At 44.6% G+C, this 13,158-nt stretch overlaps 1 protein-coding gene across 6 annotated transcripts in view; it reads right to left on the bottom strand.

Annotated features, from left to right (window-relative positions):
- Positions 1-13,158, bottom strand: part of COP1 (COP1 E3 ubiquitin ligase) — a 130,655-nt gene continuing 117,497 nt past the window's right edge. For all 6 annotated transcript variants that reach the window (XM_052800522.1, XM_052800526.1, XM_052800525.1 and 3 more), the window contains 2 exons: positions 4,453-4,497; positions 1-2,494 (listed from right to left, as the gene is read on the bottom strand). In XM_052800522.1, the coding sequence (XP_052656482.1) occupies positions 2,477-2,494; positions 4,453-4,497 (63 nt within the window). In that variant the 3' untranslated portion in view covers positions 1-2,476. The remainder of the gene's footprint in view (positions 2,495-4,452; positions 4,498-13,158) is intronic.

Raw genomic sequence — 13,158 nt, 5'->3', positions numbered from 1 at the left:
TTAAACTGTTTTCCCTGTTTAATTCAAGGAGTAACCTTACAGCATTCAAAATAGCACTTTTTTTTCTAAGATCTCAGCTTTGTCAGAGTGATTTCAATTTAAAACACAGAGGACCTTCAAGTGGGGGGAGAGAAGGAATGAGGTCACCTGCCAAGCAGTGGCTGCACAGCACAGAGCTGGGGTACAACTGCAGCCATGGCAGCAGCAGCAGCTTGCAAAATTAATTAGCAGGCATCAATAAACAAGGCAGAGGCTGAGGGAAACCCACGCCTGAAACCAGGGGAAGCAGCACGAGCTATGGCCATTGCTCCTCACACCGGCCCTGCCTTCAGAGATGGCTGGCTGGGAAGGACGCTCCGCACAGCCCAGCACAGTCAACCTAGCACCAAACTCTCCTTTTTAAAAAATGGAGCAAAATGGAAATCAAGCTAGTGCTCAGTGGGATGTATCAGAGAGCTGCCATCAGGCAGAAGGAACCAATTTTGTTTCCTTCTGCCACAGTGACTCAGGTGACTCATACGACAGAGACCTGCAGGTAGCACCTTGGAGAAGGACACAAGCTAGCACCCCTCTTCTCTCTCCCTTCCTTCTCTCCTCACTTCTCACCCCACCGGCATATCAGAAACCATGGAAGAAAAGCAGCATGCAGCATGAGGGCCATCCACACCTCTCTTGGAGCTGAGCATCACATTTCTCCCCACTGGACAAGACTCTCCAGAAGTCAACAGCAATTTTGGTGTGTCCCACATCCTTCTAGCTTTGAAGGAGCATATATGTTCCCTAAGGCCCCTCTAGAAACGGGCACCAGCATTGAATCAGGACAGGATCTGTCCCCAATTCTGCTGTAAGGCTTCATCCCTGCTTCTCTGTTCATATCCCCAAGAGCACCCTTGCTTTTCTTTTCTGCTCTGTGACCAAAGGATGTGAGAAGACCACACAATCCTCCTGGGAAGATCAGAATCAGGCTTTTAACACCTGGAGGACATAAGACACCTTTCACATGCCATCAGTTACAGCTCCTTGATGGGTGGCCCCAGACTGCAGCAGGGCCTTGCCTTGCTGACAAGGACACTGAAGTCCCTGTGGCAATCCCAACCTCAGAGGCGCAAGGGAGATGCGTACTGCAATGAATGAATGCAGAGAGATTCTGTTTGCAAACCAAAATGCTTCCCACAGGTATTACTGTATACATTGCACCTTTGCCACCCACAGCTAGGAAAAGATGCTACGCCCACCAATTCCACTTTCAAGCTTAATGAGTTCTGGCAGCAATCCTGACAGCTCAGCATGACTGCTACTCACGAAGACTGTCTGCACCTTCTTACCCTCCCTGCTATCCTGCCAACAAAGGAACAACAACTCTTAGCATCATGGTTTATTCCCCCTCCATATGTACAATTAAGTGTATGCATGACCATTAAAAATAAGGCTACTTATATCATGGCTCTGAAACACATTACAAACCAACTCCATCCACTCTCTTATTACAACATTCAAAATGCTTGGCTTCCATGGTGTGCAGAGAGGGGCAAATGCAACCAGACCACACGGGCGATTAAGTGGTGCTGGGCTTTGGTAACTGGATCTAAAAGCTTCCGCCTCTAGCTGAGATAAACACAGCCAGGTCACTGAGAGGGAGATAGTTATCCCACAGTGTCTTGGTGAGGTCAGTCCAGGTCCCAGGCAACTGCAGGTCACCTCATCTCAGCATGTTGCTGGTGGCAGGCAGCAGAGAGGCCCAGGCTCACGTCGACAAGAGGACAACTTAATCCTCTCCTTTGGAGCTGCCCCTTTGGGTTGAGGCAGGGGCGTAAGCAGAGGAGGAAGGGAAAGCTGTCATTCTCTTCTTGATGACCAGAGGACTTCAGTCTCCAGAGGCGTCAATGTGGGTAACATTTCTCAACATGTAATGCATCTAAAAAAAATATTAATAAATCAAAGGAACAACCAAACCATACCATTATGGGATCTCAAAGTGAATTGCTTGCATGTCCAGGTAAGGCTTAGATACTTTTTTTTTCCAGTGGGGATGAAGAACAGTCCAGATGAAAGTAACTGGAGATATGCAACAGAGGACAGCCCGGTGTGGTCCTGTAAGCTCCCTTCCCAAGTAAATCTGTTCCCATATGCAACAAGAGAGAATCTTCCAGCTTCAGCTTGTGGCTCAATAAATTTTATTATTCCTTTTTGTTTTTTATTTAAAAGAATTTGTTTTCCTATCATAAAAATTAGACAACCATACCACCACCACCAGCAGCAGCAAAGTCTGTGGAGTTAATGTTGATGGCAGACAGTTCACTGGTGTTTCCAGTGTCTCAAAAGGTCCTAGAAAGTCCATAAATGGAAAAAACCCAAACATGATGGTTTTGGGGAGGAACATCAAGGTCGTTTCGGTTTCTTGTCCTGCTGAAGATCCCAGATGAATACTGTAGCGTATCAGCAGGACCAAGTACCTCATGCCTTGAGAGAAAACCCTTCATACCAGCTCCAGTACCTGATCAGTAGGGAAGACGAGACATTTAGACTAGGAATTTATGACATTCATTATCTCCTACATCAGCATATAGATCACTAGGACAGGACTGACCCCTCCATCTCCACCCCTTACCTTTATTCACCAGCATGCAATAATATCACACACATGGGATAAGATTTTGATGTCTGCTTGCACTTGAATAAATTATGGCATGAAGCAAACCCATCTACTGTTGCCTCATTTCCACTCATCCCAATCAACCAGCTCTTAGAAATCTTGTAATGGAGATCAGAGACTTTTGTCCTCTCAGCCCTCTGTACTCACACTTCCCTTGTCCGCGCTAAGATGGTGCAGCAGCCTCTGAAGGCATGGTCTAGAGATGGCAGAAGAAAAGTGACTATGAGGGCTGTCACAGCCTGTATTAACCTGGTTTGGATTTACTAGGAAAAGCTCTAGAGCTTTAGCCCATGGGTACTGTCTGGCATGGCATCTGCCCTCAGACTGGAGTGGGTTTGTGCAAACCCAGTCCCTTCACGGATCATCCCACCTTCAAAGGTGCCAAAGGCAAATGAAAACACCAGACTTCTGACAGCCCTGGCTGTTTGCACATTTCTCTGTCTACCTTCTCTCATTAACAAGCAAAGTGCATGAGCAAAACCTCTCCTCTCTAATCACTCTCCTGTTGCTGCTGGATTCACTTCAAGGTATCAAAAGGATCTGTGCATTTTGTCCATTTTACTAAGAAGGAAGTGACCAAAGTAACAAGCAACCAATTCCAAAGCCTGCTAAATAAATCACCTATGAGAGGCTACAGCATCACACGCTGCAACAGCAAGAGTAACCAGGCCATTTATGGCCAAAAAGGAGGAAAAAAAAAAAAAAATCTTGACATGCAGTCAAACACAGACCACTTGGGTCTCTCCCCATTTCTGCTTTTTTTTGTGATTTTTCCAGGACCGTTCAGACCAGCAACTCTGGGCTGGCTCCAAAGAGCTGCTATTGTCACAGGGATGCAAGGGGAAATCAGGAAGAGGACCTCAGCTTCACGAGAGCGATAATCCAGGGTGTAACTTTGTAAACAGCAAGTAAACCCCTTTATCAGCAGCTACAGAAAGCTGCCAGGGCTCTGGGCTACAAGCCTATGGCGTTAACCACCAACCCTCAAAAGCATGGTGGTGGTCAATGCTGCTGTGTACAATTTGGGATAGCATCAGACCTGGGGTTCTCCAGAGGATCAGCACCAGCCTGGGTTTAGGTACTGGTTTTGCTTGGCTGTCTCATAGACATGTAAAGAAGGAAAAAATCTTTTCCATATTGCTTGACATTTCATGCATAGAAATACATTGAACAGAGACACTCTGGAAGACTTTCAATTCAAGTGCTGAAAACCTGGCAAAACGCTGGTGTCTCAGTGCACGGGGAAGGCTGTTGCTTTCACAAAACCCTGCACTGGCAGCTGCTGTCTGTTACAGCCAGTCTGGGCACCTGGAGTAAGCAAAGCAAGGGAACATCCCTGCTCATTTCAAACATTGCTCCAGCTGGCTGCACATCAGGAGCTCTGTTTTCAGCTCTGCTGCACCTTGCATCGGTGGCAGCAGCCAGAGGATGGGCTCTGGTTAACGCCAGCGAGTTACTGCACAGCCTCCACTGCCACAAGAACCAGCATGAGCCTGGGGAGATGCTTGTGCCAGACTCTCCATGCTACCAGGTCCCCAAGGAGCAGCGGAGGCACAGTGGGTGCTGGATGGCTGCCGCCAGCAGCTTTTCTACACCTTGCTTTAACTGGGTTTCATTGCTGGTGTGCCGTCTGCTTGCTCCACCATGTGCCAGAGGCAAATATATCATTTAAACTACAAACTTCTACAGTTGGGATGACCTCCTCTCATGGTTTGTTCTGGCTGTACGGTTTCTCTGACCTCGCTTTTTACTAACCACAGATTCAAGCGTTTAAAGAGGAGATGCATGAAATAACTTACCTTAATTGTACCCTGACTGTTAGCAGCAATCAGCACATTGGACTCCTGGAAAAAAAGAAGAGGCACTATCACAATCTGCCATCGCTTTTTTTTTTTTATTTCTTTTTTGGAAGAAGCAGCAGTTGTTTTTATCTTAAACATTAGAAGTATATCTAATTTCAAAGGGACTTAACTCTTCCCATTTCCAAGATGCTTTTGAGGCTAAAAGTCTTTATAAAAGTTATATTACCTTAAAGAATTAGAAAGCAATAACCCGTAGTGCTTGTACAGAGCTTTAAATCTCCAAAGCAATTTACAAACATGAATTAATCCTCACAGTCTCCCTGTAAAGTGGGCAAATAATAATAATAATTTTCATCTTTTGGCAGTGTATGGGCAAAGGTCTCCAGCGCCCTAACTAAACCGACTAATCATCATGACAAAACCTCTCCGGTTCTGAGGCCGTGCAACCTCTCCCAGAGCCAAGAGGTTTCAGGCAAGTAAAACAAGAGAAGAGATTAGAGAACAGCAGCAGTTTGGAAGGGAAGATAAACAGGGAGGGCTCCAGCCCTACTTTATTCAGAAAGGCAGCATCTACTTACCTCCTGCTAGTTGATGGAGTTGCCTTTGGAGATATCCTAGTTGTCTGCAAATCAATGGTCTGCTGCATCAGTCAGGCAACCCCCAGGCAAAAACTGGGGGAGACAGCCCCTGCTCTTGAGATCGCATTCCTGATGCAACCAGCAAGTGCAGACACACACTCCCAAACCAAAATTGTTCAAATGGGGAAATCCAGAGGAACAATACAGTGCCAATAAACCTAAAGCACATAAGCGCTGGGGCACTGGCAACAGCCCTGGAGATGCCAAGGTTGAACTGCTGCTCCCAGACCAGTGTCCTGCATCCGTTCTTGCACCAGCAGTTGTAGCGTATAATGCCAAACCGTCCGCTGCGAACCATTTTCTCTAAAAACGGCTGATATCTTCTCAGACACATTTTTCAATTTCTCTCACTGCTGCTATCCATCCCCAAACTTGCTGTAATTATCCCATTGCTTAACACATGCATTTTTAATAAACTCAGTGACTAGAATACACCCCGCTCCAAAGGGAGCAGAAAGGCAGCTCGACCCAGCCCCAACAGCGTTGCACGCTGCCTTGCCACGAGGTTCGGGATTTTGCACAGCCACCAGCTTTGAAGCAAAGGGAGAAAAATACTTTTCCACGCAAAACCCCACTTATGAGGTAAGAGTAGCCTTGTGGTGGACCACTGGGCTAATTGTTATAGATAGATTTGTTCACCCCGGTACAATCATTAGGGGATTAGTTAAGACTCCTGATATTATCTCACCAATGATCCTCCAAGTCAAAGCTCCTGAAAACAAAGTATACCCTCAAAGGAAGCATATACTCCAGTTTCCATTAATTTGGTGGCTGAAAGAGTCTAAACCTGTGAACTGCCCAGCTTCTGGTTAACAGCATTAAAATCAAAACCCACCGGGGGGGAATGCAGATAAAAATGTGATCTGGGGACTAGAACAGGGACCAGGATACCCAATTGGATTTTGAAGGCAAGGGAGAGGCACCGGCAGCTATCTAGTGCGCAGCACAAGAGACTTGAACTCCCGAGTACAGATTATCCAGGGTTTGAATGATTCCTGTTTGCTCTGTGAGTGATTGGTAATTCATCCTGCTGCTGCAGTCTGCTGGGGTACCACTGTAAATGAACTCTGGTTCAATGAACAGTTTTACCTGCTAAATAAAATAAAAACGCCAGAGGGTAATATACTCTCACTCCCCTGTTCTTCAGAAGCCACTGGCTTTTTTTTTTCAGCAGGGTCTGAGCTAATCACCGCTCTGCTGCTTTCATCCACAACCACGAGACGCAAATGGGAGCAGACAGCAGCAAAATTAGCACCAAATCTGTCATCGAACAAACAGTGACTTGCTTGTTAAGGTACTCTAGCACTGCTTCCCCAGGAACACAGCTAAATAACTTGTTTTTAATCCTCTATAGAAACAATTCTCTTCCTTTCACATTGCCTGTAAAACAGCCGATATACTCAACATGTTAAACACCTAAGCAAGTCGTGAAGTTGCTTAGATCTGCAGTTTGTAACTCGCAACAGCTGTGTGCATGTTGAACTAATCCTTTTGCCAGGACATGTATGAATGGAGTCACCACATCCTCAAAAGATAACCACTACGACCACTTAACTGGCAGAACATCCATTTCCCCTACCGCACCACTACGAGTATCTATATATCTCAGGCATGAAAAACAGGGTATCACCATCCATTGTGGTTGCATGTTCTACTTTACCATAATCACTTGGTGTTTCTATCCAGGCCAAGAAGGCTGAAAGGCTGGCCTTCCTCATCCCTCCCACATTTGTTGTCTGCAGGATCCAGAAACTCCCAAAGCAGAAGCAGGGGATGTGTTGGGGATCCACCCCAACTAAGTAGTCCTGCTCTGAAGAAATCGGTTATTAAAATGACTCTTCTACGCATGCACCCCTTCCTATGGGTGGTTAGCACCTGTAGCCTTTCTTAACAGCAGAGACAGAAGGTGCTAGCTGCCTTTGCTAAAACAAGATTGAAGAAAAAAAAATGAACAAACAGAACAAAAATCAAGGGATGAGCGTTTACTGCCTGGCAAGCAACAGCATTTTGTTCCATGTGGCTGCTAATCTCAAGTATTACTGCACCCCAGTGGAAAGCCACCGACTGCGTAACCTGATGAAATGTGGCAACCTCTCCTCTGGACATCAAGGCAGATAAGGAGCAATTGGTGGAGACATGCTGTGGTGCACTCGGGTCCCCTGTGATGATGTAATGTGGCATCTCAACAAGCCAGGGACAGCCATAAAATTGATGGGAGACAGCTTAAGAGTTTTGGTCCTGTTAAGTCAACAGAAAAGAGCAAGGCTCTGGGGATATCAAAAGTATGCATCTTCTTGTCTCTTGGCATTACATATGAATTTAGAAAGATTAATTGACAAATTTAGGTGCATCTCAGGACTCATGTTAAGATTAATATAGGGTGCAGGTCCAGAACTGCTCTAAGATGCTCCAGGGCTGAAGTTCTGTGCTAAGACTTATGAACGGCCTTCCGCACCTGCCAACTTTTTCCTCGACTGCAGAGGGAAGTCTGAAGGACAGTTCCTTGACATTGGGAAGGACTTGACTCCACCACAAATCTTTGTTATTGCCTACAGACTGGACACATATCCATACAGAGGTAGGCATTATGCCAAATGAAGTTGTAAATCAGACCTGAGTGCAAAGACAGACCAGACAGAAACACCTCTGTCCTGAGCCTGACACATCCCCGTTCTCCTGGATGTGGCACTGGATGAACACAACTGGTCCACCCACAGGAACTTAGGAGCATTCGCCCTTGGGATTCAAAGGGACTTTGATTGTGCCAAAAGAAGAAATTTCTGCAGCACATTCTTGATGGCAAAGAAAAACAAAATCAAATTTAGGACCTTCCTGAGTAGATGAGATACCTGCTACATTCATCATTTGAAAGAATTATTCACCTGGTGACAGCTGGGCTTTGAAGCACACTGATTTCCTTCCCTCCTAGATGAGCCCTGTATTTGGATGGCCCTGGGGAAGCAATTTGTACAGGGAAGGAAGGGAAAAGAAGGAGAGTCTGGCTGCCTGCTGGTATTCATGCAAGAACAGTCGGCATTAAGAGAATCAGAAATGCTCTGGATGTTTTGCGAAGCTTGAGGAAACTCAGCTGAACAACTGAAAAGTTGTCGGAGCTGCTTCAGGGCGACAGGGCGTAAAAGACAGCTGAGATTGTAGCTCTTTACTCTTTCTTTACATCTTTGTGCAAGAAAACATTGGGGGAGGGGGGAGGCGGTGGCAGTAGCAGGGGAAACTAAATGAACATCACCCCAGATGGACAGCTGTTAAAACCACACACGCATCTCCTTGGAGGGACACACACTGATATCCAAGCAGACTCAACTCTACATAGCAAGGGAAATCTCCAGACAGACCCTCTAGCTAAGCTGTAAACCCATCTTCCCAGTAACAGCAAGGCTCATCTCTAGCCATCCCTCTTTACTAATAAAGAGCCACCATGGACGACCACTTGCAGCCGCAGTGCTCCAGGAGTTAAGCTGGTGCTCTCACCAGCAGGCTTATGCAAAATCACAGCTGAGTATTTTATTGTCTTCCTTTCCTGACACAAAATGGAGAACCTGTCCCAAAGGGGCTCAAAATAGGCATGATGAGCACAAATCACTTGCATCTTTCTTTTTTTCCTTTAATATAATCCTTTGTGAGACCATTCCTCCTCTGTTACCCCACATACATCAATCCTTAAAGTGAAATTCAGAAGCTCACACTGAAGGAAAAGCTGGAGCATGGTCTACACAAGAGGAGCCTGGATGCTGACTTTGAAAGATCTTGGTCCCCCTTGTTGGGAATGAAACTGTGAGTCAGAACATTTACATGTGAACAAAACCTACACTTTTATAGTTTGTAAATGCAGTAGTTTTGTTAAGGCTAGTCTTACTAGGAACAGTCAGGGTGTTTGAAGGTTGGGAACTGCAGCGGGTAGCTAACAACCACAGCTTTGACCATGTAAGCCAACACATAAAAGATGCAGCAGCACTCCTCTGTGCCGTTAGCCCAACAAAACTAACCTTTAAACAAACTTATCTGACTGTGTTTCCTGCAAGGCCCGTGCTGAGGAAGGAAGAAAGTTTGGCTGAAGGAGAAATGATACAACATGGATTTATTCCTACTTTTGCACTCCTCGCTACCTTCTACAGATACCAGCAATAACACAACAAGCTGAAGAAATTGTTCTGCAGGATTATAAAGATGTCAATGGCAAAGCAAGATGTGTTTCCAAGTTATATGTGCACATGTTCGTGTGTTGGACTGGAAATCTTATTTGGGACTTTCACCATATTATAAATAATTACAGGCCATGAAGTTTGTACCTCTTTGTTATCCCCCCTTTTCTGCACTAATAAAGCATATTCGCCTCAAAACTTCCAGCGCAGTCATCACTGAGGTAAGCGTGAATTTTCTGGATTTTCAGCTAGGTTTGTTCTACGGATTCACAGTTAGGGTTCTTAAAGATCTTATTTTAAATTAACAACTTCTCACCTTCCCACCCCAGCAGACGTTTTTGCTAACGAATGGCTGGTTCGTCAGCAATGCTCTTTCAAGCAGACGGACTTGCTGCCAGAGAACCCTGAGCCCTTACTCAAAGGAACTGGAGCCTAATTAAGCAAAGTTGTTGATTCAATGGGAAAATATACTGGGTGAGAAAGCTTGCACTCAAGTGGCCATTGTCTTATGTTATTTATAGGCAGAATAAAAGTTTATAGTCGAACTAAATCTAGTGCTGTTTGTACATAAAGCCCTTTACATAATGCTACTCAGTCCTTACTGAAGATGGCAACTATTACTCAGGTGCTAGCTTTTAGGACTGAGCAGCAGACCATCCGCAAGACATATTTCACAGAAACTTTTCCCATCGACATCACGCGCAAAGTCTTTTCATACATCAAAATATGTGAAAGCGGTTCCCCAACAGACCACCACTGCTCTTCATCTTGTAATTAGCAGATTCTAATGGCTTTTCACTCTAATTCCCCTGAGACCTGGTTATTTTCTTGTTGTACAACTCAAGTCAGCTTTTGTTTTTGAAAGAAAATTACAAAGTCTAACCTAGGAAACACAATGAACCTCTAATGTACAAAAATCAAAAGGTTTTTAAAAGCTAAACTGCTAGATTAGATCTCTTCCCAGCAGGACAATGTGCTGCACGCGGAACTTTATTTTCTTTTTTCCATTGTTGCGATACAATCATTACCAATGAAGGGATGCATGGTGGGATGGTTAAAGTGGTGCACAATCCTCTATCTCCCTGTGTGCCAGAATTTACTTTATACACCATCACATTCACCTAATATTAATTCCTTCTGAACAATTTTAAGGGAATGTTTATTATCTATACCGTGAACATCAGGCCCAAGCAGAAATTAATTACTTCTTTAAACCAAGTTATTCTTTAAAGAACGAGGTCTAACATACAAAAGATGTTGTACCAAGACATTTCAAAAGCAGCAACACCCATGTCTTTAGGTTTTAAAACTGGAACAGAATATGCATGCCTAAACCGTGTCTTTTAATCCTTAGAAACTGTATTTTTATCTCATTCTGAAGGCAATTCCTTTGTACACACAGAGATAAAGCCTCCTTAGGCTTATCTGGTCCCCCCTGCAAAAAGCAACAACTCAAACATCTTGTCTAGAAGGAAGCACAGATCCAGCTGCAAATACACACTCTTTTGTGTTTTTAACTTTATAAATGCTATACAACTACACCTGCACAGCATAATAAAGATATTTTCTTAAGACATTAACCCACAGACCTGCAGATGATGGCACTCATTGGGCTCGCTTTCTACAGAAAGACTTGCCTACAATCATATGCACACTCGTATAGTTTCTTCTCATGTAGGAATTCATGGACACACTATAAAGGCAAAAAAGCTTTCAAACAAATTAGGGTTTTCATCATCCTACATCATGCAGAGTTTGCAGCTTCTGCACGAGATGAAGCATGTCTCGCTAGGAAACGCACGCAGGTAGAAATTCAACATCTCCTTGAATCCCCCCCTCATTTTTCTGCAATTCCAGACTTTAACCTCTGTACCAGGGATGCTTTTATCAAGTTTTCTGACACTTCCACATCTGGTATTTTCTAATCGTGACTCAATACATGAATAAATCCCTCTCTCCTGCTCCCTGAAGAAACAGCCTTCTCATTTTTGGATTTTACACTTAATGCATTTTTCTACTCCTATTCAGACCAAACTCAGCACAAGAAGATGCTGTGTAACTGGCAGCTTATTTACTATCATCTATACCCAGGTATCTGTATTCACAGTACATGGGTGCCCAGAGGAAAACAGTCCAAGGCTTGCTCCAGTGACACACTCAAATAAGTAGTAAGCTATCTCTCAGCCAAGTAAGAAATCACTTTTTCTTAGCATGAGCCTTCTTTTCAGCATGTAGCTCTCAAGAAAACAAGATCGACAAGGCAACTGAAGACCAGGCTAGAAGAAAATAGAAGTATGCACGTGTATGGTGCTGCACACAGGCACCAATTTGCTCGTTTCTACACTGTCTTCTGAATTCAGCATGGAAACGGAGGCCAATGAGACTGATGGGAAGAGGGCAAAGAAAGCTCTGCAAAGGCAGGAAAGCCAGCCAGCAAAGCCCGCCCCAGGAACCGTTGATATATTACAGGCGACCGCCTCTGTAATTTAGTTGTTCTGGAACAAAACTGGTTTTGATGAGCGCCTAATTTATTTAGAATTCAAGATGAGAATAACTCATCAGACACTTATTATTCTGCATCTACTGCAAAGTGAAGTACACAGCTCTAGCAGCTGTTGCACACTCCCCATCAGGCAAGGTAGGGAGACCTATGTTAAAACCAAATTATGTTGTCATTAACCCCCTTTCCCCAAATGGCAAGTCACATCCTCTGCATGTGGGAATATTGAGCTCCACTGCCCTGCACTCCCTCTGCCGATACATTTTCCTCCTCTCTCTTCTACTGTTTGTTGCAGTCAGTCATTACATCATGCTGGAGATAATGAATTTAATCTCTCCCTAGCCAAAGGAGCATGCTGCCCTGCCCATCAGTGCTGTATGTGGCAAAACCAAGCCCCAGGGTGCTATCATTACTATCGCTATCACTGTTGCTTATGCTTCCCTTCCAAACCCTCATCAGAAATAAAACGTGCAAGCTAAAGAAACAGCCACCAATCTGCATGAGATTATTCAGAAATGTGACCTAAATCTGGCAGTTTTAGATTTTGATTTTTGCACAGACCATTGGCAAACCATCAGGGATCAGGAGCCATAAACAGAAATCAGTAGAATATGAAAAGCCTTTTCAGTCCAAGTTACCCTACATTAGACAGACAAGCAGTTCACCCTATAAGCACAGCCTACCACAAGTGCTACACAACCCAGTCCTGAAGCACAGCAAGGACCACCACTCCCAGCTGCTGCACCGGGAAGGAACGGATGCTGGTGGGAAACTCCTGAGAGATGGTAAAAGACATCTTTTCCTGTGCGTCTCAGCTCCTCGGTCATCTTTAATTTACAACACACTCCTTGCCCTGCTGTGAAGGGCAAACTCCAATTTGTTTAAGCCCTGCTTCATGTTTAGTTGGTTCTCTTAAGCCTCTTTCTTTCACACTCATGATGCGTTCCCCCATCCCTCTTACCTTCTTTATTCTTCTTCCTTCTCCTTTTTGCCAAGTCAGTGCTTTCTCTTCCAACTCAACTGTATCCAAACACTCCTCAGCTGCTCAGTTCCCTCTTTCAAATATTCCTCTTCACACTTCAATCAGCAATTCCCTAGTTTGTGCAAGAACGCTTTCATCTTTCCCAGACCATCTGTCCTATATCCTTCGGGCCTTTTGTATTTGTGAGATCGTTGTCCCTTGCATGGCATCTCTCATCAGAACCCTACTTTCAGCACTCCGCTCCTGAGTTTCAACTGCCTCTTCTACAGCACTGTGTACATCTTCCCATCTCTTTCTCCCTCTCCTTGTAAATCCACCTTTGAAAATCCTGCTTACGGAACAGTTTCCTTTTCTTTCCAACCCTTTCACCTCCAACATGCTAGCATCAACACCAATGTGCACATCTTCCTTGGGTTCAGAAAG

Source organism: Harpia harpyja, chromosome 11, assembly GCF_026419915.1.
Source record: "Harpia harpyja isolate bHarHar1 chromosome 11, bHarHar1 primary haplotype, whole genome shotgun sequence".
NCBI classification, from domain to species: domain Eukaryota; kingdom Metazoa; phylum Chordata; class Aves; order Accipitriformes; family Accipitridae; genus Harpia; species Harpia harpyja.
The sequence above is the reverse complement of the archived record's forward strand: the minus strand, read 5'-3'. Positions and strand labels throughout refer to the sequence as shown.